This window comes from Thermobia domestica, chromosome 18, assembly GCF_964235325.1.
Source record: "Thermobia domestica chromosome 18, izTheDome1.hap1.1, whole genome shotgun sequence".
Classification (NCBI taxonomy): domain Eukaryota; kingdom Metazoa; phylum Arthropoda; class Insecta; order Zygentoma; family Lepismatidae; genus Thermobia; species Thermobia domestica.
Genome location: NC_137471.1, coordinates 173,787,642 through 173,811,609, shown reverse-complemented (window position 1 = coordinate 173,811,609; position 23,968 = coordinate 173,787,642). Strand labels below are relative to the sequence as shown.

The 23,968-nt window shown below is 32.5% G+C and overlaps 1 protein-coding gene across 1 annotated transcript; it reads right to left on the bottom strand.

Moving 5' to 3' along the window:
* Nucleotides 1–7,035: 7,035 nt before the first annotated feature.
* Nucleotides 7,036–8,013, bottom strand: LOC145675400 (uncharacterized). Its single transcript, XM_081745804.1, has one exon. The coding sequence runs from the start codon at nucleotides 8,011–8,013 to the stop codon at nucleotides 7,036–7,038; it is 978 nt and encodes a 325-aa protein (XP_081601930.1).
* Nucleotides 8,014–23,968: the final 15,955 nt, after the last annotated feature.

Sequence of the window (23,968 nt, the reverse complement as noted above, 5' to 3'; positions counted from 1 at the left end):
TGTTTTCTTTGATGATGCCGCCATATTAGATATTCGAAATATTTGGCCTACTGGTAATAGCACTAATTTTCTTTTTATGCGGTATCGACAGCACTAATTTAACACTAAGATTGTGTATATGTTTCATCTCAATTGGTTGAGTGGGTGGGGCTAGGTTCACGCTAGCCCCACGTACTTCTTTTTAGTTTCTCGACGTTTGTGTAACAGCACTAATTTTGAAAAGTATGCCAAAAATTAGTGCTATATTAGTGCTGACGATGCCGCATAGAAAGAAAATTAGTGCTATGTATAGTCTGATAAAAATGAGGATCGATTGTTTTCTTTGATGATGCCGCCATATCAGATATTCGAAATATTTGGCCTACTGATAAAGGCACTAATTTTCTTTTTATGTGGTATCGACAGCACTAATTTACCATTAACATTGTGTTTAGGTTTCATCTCAATCGGTTGAGTGGGTGGGGCTAGGTTCACGCTAGCCCCACCCACTTCTTCTTAGTTTTTTGACGTTTGTGTAACAGCACTAGTTTTGAAAACTATGCCAAAAATTAGTGCTATATTAGTGCTGACGATGCCGCATAGAAAGAAAATTAGTGCTATTTATATATTATGATAAAAATGAGGATCGATTGTTTTCTTTGATGATGCCGCCATTGAAAATTTTCGAATATATTTGGCCTACTGATAATGGCACTAATTTTCTTTTTATGTGGTATCGACAGCACTAATTTACCACTAACCTTTTGCATAGGTTTCATATCAATCGGTTGAGTGGGTGGGGCTAGCGTGAACCTAGCCCCACCCAAAATCGTTTTTGTTTTTTGACGCTTGTGTATCAGCACTAATTTTTTTAACATTATAAGTCGTCAGCACAAATTCGGCCCTAACTTTTGTCATATATTTTAAAATTAGTGCCGCTGTGGGTGGGGCCATGTTCACGCAAAGACAGCCCCACCCACTTCTAATAATGGAACACTAATTTTGTAATCTATTCCAAAAATTAGTGCTAAATTAGTGCTGACGATACTGCATAGAAAGATTAATGCTATATATCTTATCATAAAAATGAGGGATTTTTGGTTTTCTTTGATGATGCCGCCATTGAATATTTTCGAATATATTTTGGCCTTCTGATAATAGCACTAATTTTCTTTTGTGCGGTATCGACAGCACTAATTTAACACTAACCTTGGGTATAGGTTTCATCTCGATCGGTTGAGTGGGTGGGGCTAGTGTGAACCTAGCCCCACCCAGAATCTTTTTTGTTTTTTGAAGTCTGTGTAACGGTACATTTTTTTTAACAGTACAGGTCGTCAGCACTAATTGGGCACTAATTTTTGGCATATGTTTTAAAATTAGTGCCGATGTGGGTGGGGCCAGCTTCACGGACATCAAACATATGTGTCCTGTATGAGTGGTTTCAGATTTTTGTCCTTTCCCTGTATATATATATATATATATATATATATATATATATATAGTTAGCAAGTATATTAATTGTTACCTCCTCTCTTCGATGTAGAGAACACTGCATTAAAACAGTCTTAGTTCTAAGTCTACTAGAATAGGAAATAAAGTACACCACTGGAACTTATTTATTACTTCTAGAAATAATCCTCTTTATTATAGATAAATCTTGTCTCAAACATTACCCGGAAAATTGAGATTAAGGTTCCTTCCATGCCAAAGTATAGAAGAATTAAAGTAGTGCCTTTCGAACATAATCATTACTATATATGTTAATGTATTTACTTCTAATTCAATAAGACGAATGAAGTTTTTTACTATATAACACATACACGTTGTTCGGTACCTTAATATTAGCATGCAACTTATATGAAGAAGCCTGGAGATTCCTTTCATAAAACTGATATTTTTCTTAGTACTATACCAATAAAACCATTTTACTGCAATGAGCAGCAGCCTTAGTCTAATTTAGTTCTATTAAGCGTTATCTAATACGTCTGTGAAGTTGTCCCGCCCACCTAACAAATTTTCCTTTTTGTTATCTACATTGTTAGTTTATCGTTAGTTTACGTTAGTTTTGCTAAGATTATCGTTAGTTTTACAAAAATAACGATTTTATTCGAGAAATAAATGGGCAGGCCAACTTCACGGTTCCCCACCCACAAACGAATTTCAAAAGTTTTTCATATCACGTCGTTAGTTTACGTTAGTTTTGCTAAAATTATCGTTAGTTTCGCAAAAATAACGATTTTATTCGAGAAATGAAGTTTCCCGCCAACTGTGAATTAGCCCGCCCATATTGAATTCTCATAAAATTCCAACTCATATCGTTAGTTTACGTTAGTTTTGCTAAAACTATCGTTAGTTTCGCAAAAAAAAAAACGATTTTATTCAAGAAATAAAGTTTCCCGCCAACTGTGAATTAGCCCGCCCATATTGAATTCTCATAAAATTCCAACTCATATCGTTAGTTTACATTAGTTTTGCTAAAATTATCGTTAGTTTCGCAAAAATAACGATTTTATTCAAGAAATAAAGTTTCCCGCCAAATGTGAATTAGGCCGCCCATATTGAATTCTCATAAAATTCTAACTCATATCGTTAGTTTATCGTTAGTTTACGTTAGTTTTGCTAAAGCTATCGTTAGTTTCGCAAAAATAATGATTTTATTACAGAAGTAAAGTTTCCCGCCAACTGTGAATTAGCCCGCCCATATTGAATTCTCATAAAATTCCAACTCATATCGTTAGTTTACATTAGTTTTGCTAAAATTATCGTTAGTTTCGCAAAAATAACGATTTTATTCAAGAAATAAAGTTTCCCGCCAAATGTGAATATGCCCGCCCATATTGAATTCTCATAAAATTCCAACTCACATCGTTAGATAATCGTTAGTTTACGTCAGTTTTACTAAAACTATCGTTAGTTTTGCAAAAATAACGATTTTATTCGGGAAAAACTGTGAATTAGCCCGGCGCAGGGCCGCCCACAGGGGGGATGTATGGCGCAAGCTGCGCCATTGAGAAAAATTTTGGGGGGGATTTTACTCTACTTTCAAACCAGCAATTTTACTGTCGGAATAGCATTAAAACACGATTTTGAGAAGCTAATTTTCAAAAATTTTCCGGGGTGAACCCCCGTACCCCCTGCTTCGATATTCGATGAATGAAGTACCGCGCAAGTAGCCGTATGAAAGGAAAGGTTGGTTCGTTTTAAGAGAGAAGGGAAGCCCACAGGAGAGATGAATGGCGGAAATTGTGCCATCGAGAAAAAAATTGGGGGGAATAAAAAAATTGGGGAAGAATTTTACTCTAATGTCGAATGAGTAATTTTGCTGTCGTCAGAATAACATTGGAACACGATGCGACTTTTTTTTTTTTTTTTAAATCTCGAGAATGAATCCCCCTACACCCTGCTTAGAAACTCTATGAATGAAGTACCGCGCAAGTTGCTATATGAAAGGATGGCGCCAAGTTCTGGTGAACAACTGTTACAAACACTCAAGGAATCACTTTCAAATTTAGATTTGAAACTTGCCTATGTTGTTTGTTGAAAATTATAAATTAGTTTGGCATAATTGTGAGCTAGTGGTAACCATACAGACAACAGCCAATTTTCAAATTTAAATTTGAATGATCAGTGAGTGTTTGTAACTGTTGTCCACCAGAACTTGGCGCCTATTTTTGTGATTTCAATTCTTTTTAAGGCCACTCGTACTTGGCTCTTTTACAGGAATGTTTTTTGTTGGATATCACTTCTTTTTGTAGGCTAATTTCGAGGATAACATTTTCTTTTGGTATCAAACTCAATAACTTGTAACTTGCGTCTTACTTTTCATATACAGGGGAATTATATCAATATTTTGAAAAGAAAAAATAATACTACTAATTGTAAAAAAAAAAGAATTCCTGTGCCATACACAGTGTGTAGAAGTTTTCGTACCCTTCAATATCCTTATAGAACATATTTAGTATTGTACACTAACAAGACTACTAATAAAAGTAATGCCATTTTTATAATTACTACTGCCCCTACTACTACTACAAGCATTCTATAATACTACTACAGGAAATAAAAACAACAACAAAAATAACAATTACTAGTACTATAAAAACTACTGCTACACTGGGCAATTGTTTTTAGAGGACTTGAGTTTTGAGGAGGGAAGAGATTATTAGTTTTGGGGGGGAGTGTGCCGTCAGCTTTGGGGGGGATGGGCACCTCTGGCCCGGCGGGAGTTCAAGTTTCCCGCCAACTGTGAATTAGTCCGCCCATATTGAATTCTCATAAAATTCCAACTCATATCATTAGTTTACATTAGTTTTGCTAAAACTATCGTTAGTTTCGCAAAAATAACGATTTTATTCAAGAAATAAAGTTTCCCGCCAAATGTGAATAAGCCCGCTCATATTGAATTCTCATAAAATTCCAACTCACATCGTTAGTCTATCGTTAGATTACGTTAGTTTTGCTAAAACTATCGTTAGTTTTGCAAAAATAACGATTTTATTCAAGTTTCCCGCCAAATGTGAATTAGCCCGCCCATATTGAATTCTCATAAAATTCCAACTCACATCGTTAGTTAATCGTTAGTTTACATCAGTTTTACTAAAACTATCGTTAGTTTTGTAAAAATAACGATTTTATTCGAGAAATAAATGGGCAAGCCAACTTCACGGTTCCCCGCCCACAAACGAATTTCAAAAGTTTTTCGTATCACATCATTAGTTTATCGTTATTTTACGTTAGTTTTGCTAAAACTATCGTTGGTTTCGCAAAAATAACGATTTTTTTCAAGAAATAGTATCACGCCAACTGTCGATTAGCCAATCCATATTGAATTCCCTTAAACTTCCAACTCATATCGATAGTTTATCGTTAGTTTAAGTTAGTTCTCCAAAATTAACGTTTGTTTTGGAAAAATAACGATTTTATTCGACAAATAAAAGTTCCCGCCAAATGTAAACCCTAACAGCACATTTACATAACAGGCCTATGTAAGAAGTATATAAGGCACATACTGGACACATTCTCATGTACCTGAGGGAACATGATAGGCGTATGCCTGCTATGTAATTGTGTCTTCATTTGGCGGGAACTTTTATTTCGCGAATAAAATCGTTATTTTTGCAAACAAACGCTAATTTTAGCAAAACTAACGTAAACTAACGAAAAACTAACGATATGAGTTGAAAGTTTATGAGAATTCAATATGGGCGGGCTATTTCACAGTTAGCGGGAAATTTTATTTCTTGAATAAAATCGTTAATTTTGCGAAACTAACGATAGTTTTAGCAAAACTAACGTAAACTAACGATAAACTAACGATGTAATAGAAAAAAGTTTTGAAATTCATTTGCGGGTGGGGAACCATGTTGGCCTGCCCATTTATTTCTCGAATAAAATCGTTATTTTTGCAAAACTAAGGATAATTTTAGCAAAACTAACGTAAACTAACGATAAACTAACGATATGAGTTGGAATTTTATGAGAATTCAGTATGGTCGGACTAATTCACAGTTGGCGAGAAACTATTTCTTGAATAAAATCGTTATTGTTGCGAAACTAACGATAGTTTTAGCAAAACTAACGTAAACTAACGATAAACTAACGATATGAGTTGGAATTTTATGAGAATGCAGTATGGGCGGGCTAATTCACAGTTTGCGGGAAACTTTATTTCTCGAATAAAATCGTTATTTTTGCGAAACTAACTATAGTTTTAGCAAAACTAACGTAAACTAACGATAAACTAACGATGTGATATGAAAAACTTTTGAAATTCGTTTGTGGGCGGGGAACCGTGAAGTTGGCCTGCCCATTTATTTCTCGAATAAAATCGTTATTTTCGCAAAACTAACGATAGTTTTAGTAAAACTAACGTAAACTAACGATAAGCTAACGATGTGAGTTGGAATTTTATGAGAATTCAATATGGGCGGGCTAATTCACAGTTGGCGGGAAACTTTATTTCTCGAATAAAATCGTTATTTTTGCGAAACTAACGATAGTTTTAGCAAAACTAACGTAAACTAACGATATGAGTTGGAATTATATGAGAAATCAATATGGGCGGGCTAATTCACAGTTGGCGGGAAACTGTTTCTCGAATAAAATCGTTATTTTTGCGAAACTAACGATAGTTTTAGCAAAACTAACGTAAACTAACGATAAACTAACGATGTGATATGAAAAGTTTTTTAAATTCGTTTGTGGACGGGGAACCGTGAAGTTGGCCTGCCCATTTATTTGATGAATAAAAATTTTATTTTTTCGAAACTAACGATAATTTTAACAAATCTAACGTAAACTAACGATAAACTAACGATGTAGATAAGAAAAAGAAAAATTCATTAGGTGGGCGGGACAACTTAACAGACGTTTATCTAATCATTGTTAAGAAATACTGTATTATATAAAGGCTATCATATACATGCTCTCTTACTGCATGAGCAGTCCATTCTCCAAATATAGAGTATAATTGCCTATTAATTTCCAATCTAGAGCTACTGCAATAAGCATCATTCATGCTATCTAAAATGTAGTTAATAATGAGCATAAGTGCATGTTTCTACTATCCAAGTTTAACTAATTTAAGTAAGTTTATTAATTACTCTACTTAGCATAAGTCTCATAATATTGCTACAATCATCTATGTTTCGTTGCATCAACTCATATTCACGCATATTGGTTTCATTTCCCTTTACGACTGACGTTACCCACCCGTAAAATTTCTACAAACTGAATTCTATTAGGCTGATAATAACAACCACTTCTTTTACCAAATAACTTTCAAAATTTTCTGTTGTCATATTCTTCAGTAACTATTTACATTTTCTTTTTCTGTATGTCAAAAACACTTAGTAGTATAGGCGTCTGTACGGACCACTTTTTTTGGACCACTTTTTCAATGATCATGTTCAAATTTTACGCGTCTGTACGGACCACTGTCTTTGGAGAACATAAACCACACAGAACATAAGAAGACAGAACATAATGACCTTTATGATATATAACCATAAAGGACTTAAATCTAACTAAAACTAAACCTAAATCTAAAACTTAAACCTAATAACCATAAGGTAAAGTATTGATGATATTATCTTTTTCCTTTAAAACAACTCTTTTGTCGTAATCCATTTGAAACTCTTTAGTCACAGGTTTGTTAACTAAATTTTTTGTTCTCTTGTCTCTTGTTATTTGATTATAATTAAGAGTTATGTTCGCTAGTTCTTTGTTAACAACCTTCTTTATGTTTTCACCATTAAGATTCAAAGAGTTCTCATAATTAAGAGTAAATCCTTTAATTTTCATCACAGTTTTGTTTTTATCTGTTTTGTAGTAATAACTCTTTGGACCAGTTGAATACCACTCAGTAATATAAACATCTTTTCCTAACTCATCTGTACACTCACCATGGTTACTACCAGTCTTTACTTCTATACCATTAACAATATAAACAATAGAATCAGTATCGTAATACGCTACATCTTCACCTAACTTATCCAACATGTCATAAACTCTTAACCTCGCATGTGCTGTTGTAAAAGTTGCAATGTGAATATTAGTGGAATAAGAATTGTTAACATATACGTCTTTGTATTTGTATGAAACTTGAACCATCTCGTCGCTGATAAACAAACATTCAGATATTTCTAATTTGTCATCTAAAAGTAACTCGTACCATCTTCTAACATCTGCAATGTATTCAGTTTGAGTTAAGTTTTGTCTTTGGCCAAACTTTCCCCATAACGAATTTAAACAAATTTTTGCAACTGCTCTCTTACTAGGATTTGCCATTATTTGATCAGGATTTAAATCAATATTCAGTGTGTCTTTAATAGTTTTAATATAATCATCTTTTGTTTGAAAGTCATCTTCCCATGGTGATGTTTCTAATTTGATTTTCATGAAGTCTTTAATGTAACCTCTAAAGAGTTTGTTACTTGTTTTGGGAAAATGTTGAATCTCGTAAATTTCAATTAACTCATAACCTTTCTCTAAAGCTTTATCTAACTCTATAGTTGTCCAAGTACCTGTTATCATTCTTTGTTCGTCACTGTGTGTACACCTCTTAGTTTGATTTATCATACATTGATTACATAAGGGAAACACCAACTTATTAATATTGTTATCTTTAACTGGTAATACAGGATGATACAATTGTTTTGGCGGAAGAACTTTACAAAGTATATAACCAAAGTACTTTTTACACTTGTATTTTTCAGGAGAGATAGACTTTAATGTTGTTGAGTGGGCAATAGGAAATTGATCATAAAACAAAACAGTTGGATACAAGCTGCACACATCGATATATTTCATCTTCTTATTAGTAACTTTTAATTTTGAAGCATTGGTTTTACCACCAAAGAATGCATCTCTGAACTTTAGTTTCTCAATAAGACTAGTTTTTTTGAATTAACTGTTTGGCTCTTTTATCTTTTAACCAATCACACTCTCACATCTCTATAAGATTATAACCAGCTTCTTTTATTTGTTGAGATCTTCTTCTTGTTTTCTCATATAGATCTTCCATTGTTTCGTGATTGACATTGTTGATAGTATACTTCTCAAAACATTTGTTGCAACCATGCCAGAAACAACCGTGATATTGATACACTGTCTTTGCTTTATAATCGTAACCATCAACTTTAGATCCACATATCGTTACTTCTCCATTGTTTAACGCGTGTTTAATATTATTGTTCTTAAAAGAATTTAACCATGCAATAGACTGTTTAGAGTATTTTTCTTTCTTTTCTTCTTTAATAATACCAATTGTGTTTTCTTGTATGTATTTTGATCTATAAATGCCCATTCACACACTTGCAATTGTTAAGTATTGAAATGGATCAATGTTTGCTATTTCTAAAAACTGATTTCTTAGTTCTAAACAACCTCTTCTTAAAATATCTACATCCGAATCACAATACTCTCTTAACTCTTTTTTAAAGTCAAACACATAATTTTCTTCTCTTCTTTCTTGATGCCACTTAAGAAACGCTTCTCTTTGATCTTTTTTCATGGTACTAATCCCATAGTATTTTGCGTTAGGTATTGGCCCAACATAGTTTTGATTTTCAGGCTTATTAAACAAATGTGGAAAATAACCTTTCTTTAATTCTTTTAGACCAAATGTCTTAGGAAAACTCGATAATGGTTGTGCTACAAAGTTAATACTATCAATAATTTTTATGTTTGCTTTTGGAATTTCAAGTAACATTAGCTTAGAGCCGTTATATATAGTGTAAGGTTTCAAAGCATTCTTAATGCAGTACTGAAGAACAAAGTACGAATCATAAGCTTTGGCATTATGCGCAATACAAGTGTAACCACTATGTTCTTTTGAAACTAACCACTTACAAAAATCGTCATTTGTTTCAAAGTAATATTTGCTACCTTTAAAGTCATGAGCAACTACATAATTAGCTTTATGAATTCCTGTGTCTTGTTGTGCTTCGTAATCAAACCATATATACTTTTCTGTGTAATTACAACTGTTCATTTGTTTAATACTCGACTTTAGAAAGTTCTTAATTATATACTTAAAGTCATCTACTGTTAACTTATTGTTGTCCCATGCATCATATATCTTTTGAAGTTTCCTCCACTTAGACATGGTTTCGTACATGTTTTATTTTTTAGCAATTTTCTTACCACGATCTTCGATACCATAAGTCTTGTATAGCAAAATAAACAAATCTGTAATAGTTAATTCTTTTTTAGCATTACACACACATTCATCATCACAATAACCTTTCTGGCGTTTGTATTGCATGTAACATTTGTGAACGTTTTCTTTAGCTACACAATTACAGTTGATACAGTAGTAATATCCACACTTGTGTTTCTTATATCTTAATAAAATTTTATTACAGCCTTTACACTTATAAACTTCTTTACAAACAACTGAATGGTTATCTTTACATGTTTGGTTATAACAAAATCGATTACAAGCTTCACAATAAATGTTATCAATCTCTTCTTCTTGATGTTTAGGTTGCTTAAACATATTACAAATTGGTATAATTCGTATACATGATTTGTGTTTTTCTTTATGATCGTATGCTGTATCACACTTTTCACAATAATAAACACTTCCAATAAAAGCTTGCATGCTGTTAATTGCGTCAAAATGATTTCCACTTTTATATAAATAAATATTCACCTCTTTGTCTTGCCCTGAGTAAATAATAGCGTTCATGTTTTCAGCACATACAACTTTAATTTGAATGTTTAATAGTTCTTCACATTCTTTAATATCGTCTAATGTAAAACCGTCTTCACAGTAGCTCGGTAAACGATTACAAAGTCTCTCAGTTAATTTTGTCTGTATTTTTCTTCCACGTCTTATATCTTTAATGTTTTGTGGTGTTAGCTCTTGATCAAGTATTACATTTGTTTTATACGTTAAGGCTGAAATGATTGCACGTGGACAACACAAATTGTCATTGTTATTGATTTTGGTAATACATCTTTTAGCTCTTTTGTCTTCTGCAAGGTTTAATAATCGTCTGTTTGTTTTACTTCCTCTAGGCATGTTAATGATTTGAATATTAAATGTTGTTTCTTCAATATTGATTGTTTCGTCAGATATTACAATTCTTTGCACGTGTGTTAATACATTTCTAGCATTTAGTTCAGTTGTTATTGGTGTTGATATTGCTTTAGTCCAAAATCCATCGTTGTGCACAACAACTCTTATTCTGTCATTCTTTTTAAAATTGGAAGCTTGTTTAGCTTGGTCAATCATATCGTCTACTGCTGTGTGTAATCTTTGTATTGTTTCAGTAAGTGTTTCACCTGTTATATTTGTCAGTTTTATTTTGTAATCTGTTGTACAGGATTTAAATTTTTCATTGTATGTCGGCTCATTAACATTTAAGATCTCGTAATATTTTTTATTTGTAAATAAATCATCATCAAATGGAAATAACTTTTTCAAATGCTTTCGCTTTAACTTTGGCGTATTTTGTGCTATTTCGCTTTCAGAGAACACTTCTTGTTGAAATGGGTATATATTTCTAATCTGCCTTCTGCTTTGTTCATCGTCATGTTGTTTAAGAAGGTCTATCAGTTCTGCTTTTCTTAATCGGGAATATCTTCTGATTCCCCTCTCTTTACATTGGCGTCTTAACTCTACTACAGTAAATCTATTATAATTACTCATCTTATTTATACTATAGAAAATCTTCGTTAGTACTCTTCACCGGGTTATTTCAGTTCATTTTCATTTGTACTAGTACAACGCTTAACATTGTACACTCCTGCCATTGTCTACATATTAAGCGTTGTATTAGAACACGGCTTTCATGGGATTAACCCATCAAAGTCACATATACACATTTAAAACTGAATCATTTTTGTAAACTTACTCATCACCATCATCATAATCATCACTACCATCTTTGTATTCATCATCACTACTCAAATCAGATGTTTTTTGTTGCATTATTAACAATTCTTTTTCCTTTAACAGTATTTGTTTCTCTAGTAGTGCTGCTAAGAGTTTAAGATCTTCATGAATAAGGCTAAGTCTATCATGTAATAAATCAAATTCTTTCTCCATATTTCTTATATAGAAAACCAACAAAAATGAAACTCATACCCTTACCTCTACAAATCTCTTATATTCAAAAACAAATCAACAACAAACTCGTCGTCTTCTTCTTCAATATCCACATGACAACCATACGAAACAACACAGCTGTTTTTTTCTTTGACTTTGTTTAGGAGATTGACCGAGTTTGGATCTTTGGTTTCTGATAACACTGACATTCTTGGATACTTTTCTTTAAGACACTGAAGTCTTGCTTTGATGTTGCGCTGCTGAACCCTTCCAACCCAATATTTGAATGACTCGTAACGCCTAACCTGATCGTGTTTGTCTGTGTCGTACTTGTCTACTATGTCCTGAAGCTGACCAGCCGTGAGGTTCTTTTTAATAATAACTAGTTTGTGTACTTTCCCTGGATCTTCTGTATGTTCTGCAGCTATTGACTTGAGTTTTGATATTTCTTGTGCTTGTTCTTTGTTTTCTATTTTTAATCTTTCCATTACTTGTTTTATCTCTTCTACTCTTGATTGCAATTCTTCTTGGTTTTCACTATATTGTCTAAAGTCTTTTGTGTAATAGTCGATAATGATTTGATTGCATTTAAGGTAAAACTCAGGAGAAACCCATCGAGATATATCCAAAATCAACTCTTTACATACATATGTTCCTCTTATTTCGCTCCATGTTTCACCTTTACCTCCTGTTATTGTTTTGATAATTTGATCCCCTATCATGAGAGTAGATAAAATATACTCTATCAGTTCTTTAGAATCTTTATTTTTCAGCCAGTTGTCGAACCTCTTACCGCCGTCTTGACATAACTTAGTAGCGTTGAAGTATCCTGTACTCTTATCTATAATCAACTTGAAATCGCCAAACAGACCATACCAGTAATCATCTTTAATCTGTTCGTAGCAAATATCATTTAGACCAACTGAACTATCCATAGTACTCTTATTATATAGAAAATGTTGATTTTTAACTTCATTTTCGTTACCAGCTAGCCGGCGCCAGATAACCCGATCGGCTTTGTTTGTTCTAATACAACGCTTCGTACTTTCATGGGTAATCCATAAAAGCAATAGTATATTTAGTTTCTCGTACTTAAATGTCTCTTAACTGAATAAACCTGTCAACAATATCTATATCACTTAAATCTGTTCATATGCGAACCGTGCCAAGTTATTCTATCATCATATTTTTCTTTAGCTCTGTTGTATAAGTTGACAGAGTTTGGATCGTCGACGTTAAGCAGAATACTCATACTTGGATACTTAAGTTTGAGTTGTTTAATCCTACTTTCGTAATTGTATGTTTGTACTCTTCCAACCCAATACTTATATCGTTCTATTCTTTCTTTTTGATCTCGTTCTTCTTCGTCATAGTAAAGGAGTACATTTTCAAGTTGTTCTTTAGTAAGGTTTTTCTTGATAATGAATAGCCTATGTATCTTTCCTGGATCTTCTGTATATGGTGCTGCAACTGTTGTAAGATAATCAACTTTGCTTTCTAGTTCTTGATTGTACAATCGTAATTGCTCCATTTGTTGTTCTATCTCTTCTACTCTTGATTGTAACTCTTCTTGGTCTTCTTGAATCTGCTTAAAGTCTTGTGTGAAGTAGTCTTCTATAATGTTACTACATTTATCATAAAAATCGAGCGACAACCATGAAGCTATTTCTAGAAGTATTCTTTTGTAAACATATGTTCCTGAAATTAGTAAGTTACTTTTATTCGTACCTTTTGGTTCTATGTAATATGACGATTTTTGCCGGAGCACATCTGCTCCAGCTAATTTTTTTATCATAATTTTCAAGTAGTTTTGTACTTCTTACTAATCTTAGCCAATCTTTAAATGATTTTCCACCACTCTGACACAACTTGGTAGCATTGAAGTATCCTGTACTCTTATCTATAATCAACTTGAAATCACCGAATATACCATACCAATAGTTATCTTTGATCTGTTCGTAGCAAATATCGTTTAAAATAGGAAAACTATCCATAGTACTCATATTTATTATATAGAAAATCTTTATTTTTAACTTCATTTTCGTTACCTGCTAATTTGACTTCATATGATGCCTGTTTGAAACCCTCGGAATTCCGATGATTAATCCCAGCCACTTCGAAGTTTGTTGTGTTGTTAATTTTTGATAATTTCCACAGCTTGAATACAAGCGCTGGAAATATATGTTATGGGGGTAACGTTTCGTTACCCCCTTATCTCGTTCAAACTATCCTTTTATGGCTATTATTCCATAAAAGACAAACATTTATATTTACACTACAACATTACTCTTATCTATCCAACTAGTATGCGAATCATCAAACCCTAGCCATTTGACATATACTTTATCACCTTTCTTTCTCAACACCTTTTCTACCAAGTATTCATCCTTATGTTTCGTCTTTAATAGTTCTGGTTCGTAAAATCTACCTTGCACATCCTCTTCTTCTAAATCTTTAATTCTATATGTAGGCGGATTAGATGGAATAACTTCACTAATAACAAATACTTCTGTTGACCAATTGGGTGTATATCCTTTCTCAAATAACCCTTTCGATTTACTTATACGAACATGATCACCTAACTTGTATTTGGGCCTAACACGCTTATATTCTTTTTGATACACTTTCTCCAATATTGTTTGCTCATTCTTCTTGTTAACTTCTATAGGTTTTAAACCAATTGTTCTATGAATTTGTTGATTATACTCTTTAACTAGCGTTGGTAATATCTCTATCCATTTGTAGTTCCCTTGTGCTGTGAACCTTTTCCACATGTTCTGCTTAAGTGTTCGATTAAGTCTCTCAACAACAGAAGCTTTCTTACTACTATAGGTTGAGTAGTGATTAATGTTATTTTCATCCATCAACTTCTTAAACTCTTTATTGTAAAACTCTTTACCTTGATCTGTTTGTAAGTTACTAGGTTTTCTCGTTCTTAATATGGATTCGAATGCTTCTGTAACATTCTTCCCACTCTTATCTTTAACAGGAACAGCAAACGCATATTTCGAGAACAGATCTATAATCGTTAGCAAATACTTATAACCTTTATTGATTTTGGAAACGCCTTTTAATACTCCGCTATCCATTTCTACAAGATCAGCTTGCCAAAGATCATCGATACCTTGTATAACTACACTTAATCTCTCAAAGTTTTTTCTAGATGGTTTGTGAATTTCTTCCATAATGTCTTCTCTAACACCTTTACCTTCTTCTAGTCAATCAGGCTTTTTTACGAATTGGGTTTTAGTAACACCACATACAGAACAAATACCTTTCTTTAGATATCTTCCATTCTTTGTTTGTTCAATTCGAATAGTATCTTTCTTCGTATCTGTCACTTTCTTACACTTAACACAATACATCCTGTTTATTATATAGAAAATCAATAACTATCGCTGTTTAATATTATGCTATCAACATTCTCTCCATCATCATCACTATCTTCGTCTTCTCTTTCTACATGCATAAGAAGCAATAGTAATTTACCATGTTTCAGATCAGAATCTTTAGATGGTCTAATTGCCAAATTATCATTTGTATTAAAGTGCAATGGAAAAGTTTCAACTAGAGAATCATTTAAATATATATCTAATACGTATTGTAAGATGACTCTATATGCATTATCCTACCTTTATAAAGAAATTTGTATGTGATAGATAGATTATGTATTAAAAAGAACGGAGTTTCAACATTTTCTGATATCAATCGACTATGAATCTCTATAACATAACTCCGTTTGATGAAGTTAAGCTCTTTTTTATCATAGCAATATCTTTTCTCACAACTGTATTATCTAACTCTGATGTCATTTTAACATTACCAAAGATATCCATATTTATTATATAGCAAACGTCTTTAGGAAAGCTCTCTTTCTATGTACATTACAACAAACAATAATTGTCCTTCTTCCATAGCAGAATTTTTATTTGGTTTAATCGTAATTATATCGTTCTTCTTAAAATCAAAAGGTATCTCTTTAATCAAAGTATCACCCAAATATATATCTAGAAAATATTTATCCAAACTTAAGTCCATGTGCATTATTTTCCCATTATAGAGAAATTTGTAACCGTTAGAGAGATTAAATATTCTAAAGATTGGCTCCTTAACGTATTTAACTTTTAATCGATATAGTAGAGGCATGGTTTCTTTTTGCATAACCAGTTTAGTAGTATCCATCCTAATCTTTTGAAAATCTTCTTTCTTTATGTATGTGTCTTGTAACGTTTCTAATGCATCTTCAAATCGTTTTCTATCGTTCTCTAATTGGACTTCTATTGATCTAAGTTGACTTACGCTAACAACATCATTTAAATTCTCCAACAATTTTAATTTTTCTTCACTAATATCAACATTATCTTTTCTATCTTTAACATTACCAAATATATCCATACTCATTTATTATACAGAAAATGCCCATCCGAGTTTTTCAAAACATTTCTTTAACATATCTAACGCGGGGCGTTGATTCAACGCCCCTAACTTCTGAAAAATTTTTCTGCCCATCCTAGTTTTTCAAAACATTTCTTCTTACATCTCTATTTGTCTAGGTGAGCGTTTAAAATCAATATCAACTTGAACATCATGCTTTCTCAACAGATAGTGCAGTACACATTTCATGTTAATAAACAATGCTCTTTCCGGATACAGCTCCCTAAAGACCTCGTGTAAGTTTTCAAACTCATTTATAAGTGCTTCCTCCATATGTTGTAATTTTAATGGTTTTTGATCGGTAAGGTGATAGTGTATTAAATAGACATCATCATAATATTTTGTGTATTTGCTTTTCTTTAGTACTTCTAGAACATCTTTTGTTGATATTAAATCTCTTGGTATATCTCTAAGTTCATCATTTAACACCTTGAGCACCTCTTCGGGGACAATTCTATCCTGTAAAGCTTGCAAACGAGATAGCTGTAACTTAAATCTTTTTATAGTATCATACCATGGTTTTCGTACGCAAGCAGCTTTCGTTTCTTCACAAGTACTTTAAACCCAACCACTCCCTACAGAACAATCGTCACAAATGTAACTACTCATACCTTTTGTTAATGACTTACTACCACAATAACTGCATTGTAATGGTCTAGAGCTATAATTTGACAACAAGTCCTTTAAGGTAATTATTGGACGTAACTTTTCCAACTCTTCTTCCGTGTACAAAAATTTCGGTATTAACCTTTTCCATAGATCAATAACATTATATACGTTGTTTTTATCGTTTAAGTCTATCTCGCTAACATCCTGAAAATACTGATAAAAATTATATCTATCTAGTGCATCTAGTTCATCCTCATGCTTCTCAAAATAATCTAAAAATCTATTATGTATAGCTTACATATTTATCTTAAAGCAAAACTTTTATGGATACAAACCATAAAAGCGTTTAATCATTTTTAATCATATACATAACGTCACTAAAAGAATACCCTTGATTTAGAAGATTTAAAACCTTAACACAAAGATGACCACATATAACTGAGTTAAAGTCTTGTATTCGTTCGTCATTGTAAAGTAAGTTTTCGGTACCAAGATATTGTACTAGTTGTTTAGAAGGAACACCACCATAAGAATCGAACACGTACTTTATGTTGTTATCTTTCCAATAGCATATCCAATGAGTACCAATGTTTTCTGAATTATCAAGGTTAACTACACCACACTCATTTACATAAGGTTTTTGTGGAAGTTCATCACTCATAAATACACCTTTAAATCGTTTTATCTTTAATTCTTTAACCAACCTCTCTATATCGAATTTGGTCAATGGTTTTAGTTTTTTGACTTCTTTGGTTTACCTGCCCCCTGCTTTTCTTCCATAGCCATATTGCGTCTTTTTTGTTCTTCAAGTTCTTGTTTATTCTTCTTAGCATCAAGTACAGTTTTAGTAATCGCTGCTGCACCACCTGCTAATGAGCCAACTGCTCCTAAAGCTGCTAGAATGGCTGGAATTGTAAAGATAAAACCGCCAATATGCTCTTTCTTAATCTTTTTCATTTGTGCAGTAGTTAAAGTTAAATCCATTCCTTTACCTTCTTTAATTTTCTTAGATTTATCGTTAAGTTGTTTCTTTGTTAATACATGATCAATATTTAGATCCTTTAGTTCGTTATAAGGAACACTAAACATACAACCTTTAATAGAACACATCTTCCTATTTATCTAAGAGAAAATCTTGGTTTGCAAAAGTACAGTTGTTGTTGCTCCACCAAAATCAATTAAGGAATCATTCTCATCTGTTATCCTTATCTCAAAATTATCAACCTTGTCTTTGGATATAGGGAAAAATAATGGATAAGTAGGCTCGTAAATAATACTATGTTTGAACTCAGCATCTGTTTTGAATGAGGCAATAATTCCTGTTTCTCTATGTGTGTATTCTGTATCTTTAACAAACATGCCATCTGCTATATTACAGTGAACATTTATAGTATTAAACGGATGAAACTTTGGCAACTTACTTCCAATATGTGTTTTGTTCTTTTCTAAAACTTCAAAAACATTAAACCCGAGGACAGTGCCTATACTCCCAATTGTAACATCATTACCATCAGTTTCAATTTTAACTTTATTTCTTAAATGATCTTCTGATAATGTTATGTTGATGGATTGAGATTTTAAATATTCATTAAGACTGTTTAAGCTGTATTGTCCTTCTGGTATAAAAACTTGTCTATCACCATATGAGAAACTTTTTTTTCTGTTGTTATGTTTGGAGTTAGATATGTACTGTAAAACCCAACTAGTCCTATACTTAAATAGTTGTTCCTGTTGTCTAATTCGTAATGGAGATTATTCTTTAAAACCGAAGTATCACTCGTTAGCTTAAATACCTTAGCCATTTATTATATAATAAATGAACGAGTTTGATTTACCTAGAGATATTCCAAGAGAGAAAGTAATCAAGTTAATAGAAGATGTCATTCGAAAGTTAGAATACAGTTTAAAGAAGAAAAACAGAAAACTACGAATTGTTAAATATGCATACTACACTTTGATCGCGTTGTCGGTTATACTTTCTGCAACAACTGGGTTTATTAATATTTTTATACCTGTAACAATTTACTCGATATTGACAACGTCTCTTGCAACTGGAAGTGCTATAATAACAGGTTTGTCTTCGAAGTTAAACATAAGCAAAAGAAAAGACGAATATAAAACCATTGTCACTTGTATTAACTCATTTAAAGAAGTTAGAGATGATAATAACATTAAATGGTGAAATGGATAGCGAATATATAAAAGATACGTTGCTTAAGATCAGAGAACAACTTAAAGATATAAGATCATAAAAGAGATGATTTTCTCTATTGTGGCGTTCAGGACTATGCTTGGTTCGATTGATGGAGGAGAGCCCAGAAACGCCATCCAAGATCATGTAGACGAAGATGATAAAACACAACTGTCACATATAAAGGGGGTTGTACAGGAAACGCTACTGTCAATTCACAGCCTCATACAATCTTCATCAACGAATCTGGTCTGTATTCCTTAGTGTTATCATCAAAGAAGCCCAAAGCCAAAGAGTTTAAGAGATGGATAACAACCGAAGTGTCTTAACATCTACACAACAGCCATCGATTTTCCCGACGTCTGTAAAGAACGATTTTCTGTATAATAAATGAGTAAGAAAACTATTAATTGGGATGTAAAAGAGATGATAAAAGAAACAACAGCTAAGAAAAGAAATGGAGAGCTTATACCTGATGATGTTCGATGCCTTATAGTGGGTTCGTCTGGGTCTGGTAAGACGTTTTTGTTATTTAACTTCTTATTACAGCCAGGTTGGTTAAACAATAATTACTTCTACATATATTCTAAAAGCATGAATCAGCCAAAGTATGAGCAGTTAAAAGATCGATTTGAAAAGGCTGAACTAAAGTTTAAGAAGCCAATAGCAACGTTCTTAAGCGGTAATGATTCTATTGCACCTATTGATGAATGCGAAGAATACTCTGTTGTTGTGTTTGACGATTACATTTTGGAGAAACAAGATACTGTTAGAAATTACTTTACAAGAGGTAGGCATAGACATTTAGACTGTTTCTATCTTGCACAAACATATTCAAAAATAACTAAACAGCTTATAAGAGATAACGTTAACTTCCTATGCATATTCAGACAAGATGATACTAATCTTAAACATGTGTATAATGAGTTTGTTGGGGGAGATATGTCTTATGATAAATTTAAAGAGATGTGTTCAAAATGTTGGCAAGAAGATTATGGTTTTATAGTAATTGATATGACAAGGAAGGTAAACAATGGTAAGTATAGGAACAAGATAAAACACTTCTTGAACGTTTGATGTTTTTTGATATTTGACGTTTTAACGTTAGACGTTCTTTGACGTTTATTGACGTTTTTTCACGTTCTTTGACGTTTATTGACGTTTTTTCACGTTTATTGACGTTCTTTGACGTTCATTGACGTTTGTTCGTTTGCTATACAATAAATGGATGAGAAAGAAATTGATAAGAATATTAAGTTGAAGGAGTTCTTGATAAAGGGCTTCAAATCTTGGAAGAAAGAAAGAGCAGGTATATACGATAAATTTAAGACACAAGAGCAACCTATAATTGATGCTATTCATAACTTGGGAAGTGAGATCAAAGAAGTAGCAGAACAAAATAAAAATCTAATAACTGAACTTGTTCCAGTTGCACATAAGACGGCTTCAATAGATCCCAGTCTACTAGAAACACCTAAAAAGATAACTTATGATAGTTCTCCAAGTAGTAGTGATACGCCTATAACGGGAGAAATAAAACAAATGAGGAAACAAATTAAAGACAAAGTGGAAGGAGTAGAACCTTTAACAACAGCACAGTCATTTGGTAAGATTGAAACGAAATATTATAGTAAAAGAAATGATACTGTGTTTGGAATAAGAACTGTAGAAGAAGATGGGAAAATAATAAACAAGATAGGAAATTTGGAAGTTAAAGTGAATGGTGATGATTTGATAATTAATGGTAAAACTTATAAAGGAACAGAAGGTCTATGGGAATTGTTAACGACGAATACTAGTAAAACCATTGAAGATTATGATGATGATGATTTTGAACAGTACAAGGAAATAATAATAGAATCAGATGCTGCCTTCGAAAAATATAGCCGAAATAAAAAAGTAGCATCTAGCAGAGGTTCTAAGTACATTAATATTATCAAGCCTATTTGGGATAATTATATTAAACCATCTTTACCTCCAACTCCTAAAAAGAACACGACGCCTAAAAGGACTGGTGAAGGAATTAAACAATATACAGAAATACCTAAAGAATATGTATGGATGGATGACGTGAGAAAGCTTATAGATAGGCTAATTGTTATAGATGGAGAAGAAAAGGCTGGCAATAATAACTTTTACAATGATTAAGTAGGTATAGTGAGTATGATTAATAATAAGCTTTCACAATTCGTTCCTAATAATCCAAAAGGTATAGGTTATTTGATTAAGATCTTAAATACGTTACCACCACGATTCTGGAATGATGAGAAGCTTGGGAAAGGGTTAGTAAATGATTTGATTAATAAACTCCCATTTGAATTACATATTCCAGGTTTTAGATTTTGCGGGCCTGGGACTAAGCTTCAAGAAAGGTTAGAGAGAGGTGATGGATGTATTAACCCATTAGATGAGGCTTGTAAAGAACACGATATATACTACAGAGACAATAAAGATACAGAGTCGAGACATATTGCAGATAAGGAACTAGAAACTAAAGCATGGAAAAGAGCATTTAGTAGTGATGCGCCAATTGGTGAACGATTAGCTGCTTTTGGGTTGGTACTGCTATGAATGCTAAGGTTAAGTTGGGATGGGGATTATAAGTTTTTGATTGTTATTATGTATGAGTCTTTTATGGGTATATCCCATCAAAGCGCCAAGGGGGAGTTTTAACCACCACCTCCTTACAGAACGTTCATCCTCAAACAGTTTTTATCAACGATATTTCAAGATTTTCTTTATAATAAATGGATAGTGTTGAGAGTTACGAGTTACAGAGTTTTAAAGTTAACACAAGAACATTTAATAATTTGAATGAAGCTAACAAAGATATTGAGTTCGATTTCAACGTGGGTGATGGGTTCGTACATCCACACAAAGCAGATTGTCATATGACTTTTGAAGTTGTTGGTGCATCAGTTGGAGGAACATTTGGCGCAAATGATACTATAAAACTTGTAGATAACTTCTTCCCATTCTTCTTTTCTCAAATTGAGGTTAGAAAGCATGGGGTTGTTATAGATAAGATTCAGCTACCAGGAATAACATCTACAGCTATTGGAACATTAAAGATTTCCAAGCCAGAAGTTGAATATTTAAAACAAGCAGGATTTGAAACAGATGATAAACTTGGTCTAAGAAAGGACTTTAGTGTTTTGTATCCATTAAGATTAATTCCAGGCTTCTTAAGTGATTATAAAGAGGTTATGTGGAAAGGTGGATCGAGAATAACATTTGCAAAAGCTAACAACAATAACGATGTTTTGTACAAATGGACTGGATCAGGAGCGGCTACTCATGATGGAAAAATAACAATAAAGAGTATGGAGATAAGAATGCCTATTGTTGAATACGAGTCTAATTACGAAAACAAGTTAAAGTTGAATATTCTTAAAGAACCAAAAATCATGTTTTCATTCCATACTTATCAATGTGTTCAGAAGACTGTTGTAGGTTCTTTCTTGGAGTTTGATGTTACTACTCAATTTAATTCTAGACAATTTGATATGCCTGATTTCGTAGTTGTAATGTTCCAAACTGATAGAAGTGGTAAACAAACAGCAGATGCAAGTAAGTTTGATAATTGTAAGGTAAAGAATATCTATCTTAAGAATGGGAGGAATGAGGTATTTCCAAAAGAATCAAGAAACTTAGATATTGCTAACAAGGATTACTTTAAGATGTACGAAGATCATACTGCGTTTAAGAGAATAACATGTGGCAACACCGAAATGTACTATGACCCTAAAGAGTTTATAGATAACAGGCCAATGCATGTGATTAATTGTAGTAAGAGGAAGAATGTATCGGTAAATGAGAGTACAAACATAAAGATTGTTGTAGACTTTGCAGAAGCTGTGGCTGCTGATACTATATGTTATGCGATTTTAATTGGGCGAAAGAACTTTACATATGACCCCAAGAATGAGAAAGTAGTAGAAGAGTTTTAGATAGTAATTTTCACTGTCCTTAACCTCGACTTACTTTAAGGGTATCTAAAAGATACCCTTGCATCCCCAAACTGTTTTCATTAACGATTGTTTTATGGAAGTTTTTCCATCAAACGAAATTGATAAAAATGATTAAATATTTTTAGTGAAGATAAAAATTGAAGAGTGACCGTTGATTTTCTATATAATAAATACGATGGCAAAACACGTTAATTTTTTAAACAACCTTGGAAGTCTTGAGCAAAAACAGGTTATTGGATTAAGAGAATTAGAATTAAATACAGAATATAAGATAGTGAAAATGGAAAAGATTAAAACTAAGTTTGGAAAGAGCATATTAGTCGAGTGTGAGAAGTTCAAGGTTTTTCTTCCACCTAGATTTACAAAACACTTAACAGATAAAATGATTGATGAGATCGTTAAAGATGGGATAAAAATCAAATACACTGGTTTAAAAGGTAATTATCCAACTGTTGAGTTCTGTATGTAAATCCAAAAAAATGAACGAAAATGAACAAAAATATGTTGTCAGAAGTAAAAATGGAGTGTTTAGAAATGGATCTCCAAAAGAAGTTCATTCTTACTAATAACTTCAATGTAATTGTGAAAAATGTGCAAACCGAAGTTCAAGTAGTTTTTGATATTAACGGTTGTCTATTCAGCTTGAATTACGATCAGTGGACAGAGTTTAAGAAGTCATTGTTTCCTATAGAGAACGAAGTTAACAGAAGATTCCATTATCAGTATCCGAACTTGTAATTTTAAGTATGTTCTAAGTGTTTTATGGTAATAAAGCCATAAAACTGAGATCTTTGGATATACACAATGCATAAGGAGAAGCAGTACTTTTGAATGTCATTCGAATTTTAAATATCCATACATAAATAAGAGATTTATTTGAGTTTTTTGTAATTATATCCTCAGAGTTATGCAATTTATAAGACATTCGATAGATAGGAAATTTATTTCTCTGTCGAATGTCGTTTGAATTTTGAAAATCGGTTAATAAACAACGGAGATATAACAAATTCGGAATAGTATCCTTAGAGGAATGCAACCCACAATACATTCAGAAGATGGCAAATTTATTTCTCTGTCGAATGTCGTTTGAATTTTGAAAAACGGTTAATTAGGGGCCGAGATATTAAATAATAACGTTATTTGGGGGTGGGTCTGCAAGTGTTGCCAACTCATGTTTAACAATTATCATATTTATTAGTAATGGGGTGAATTCATCCCGATATGTTT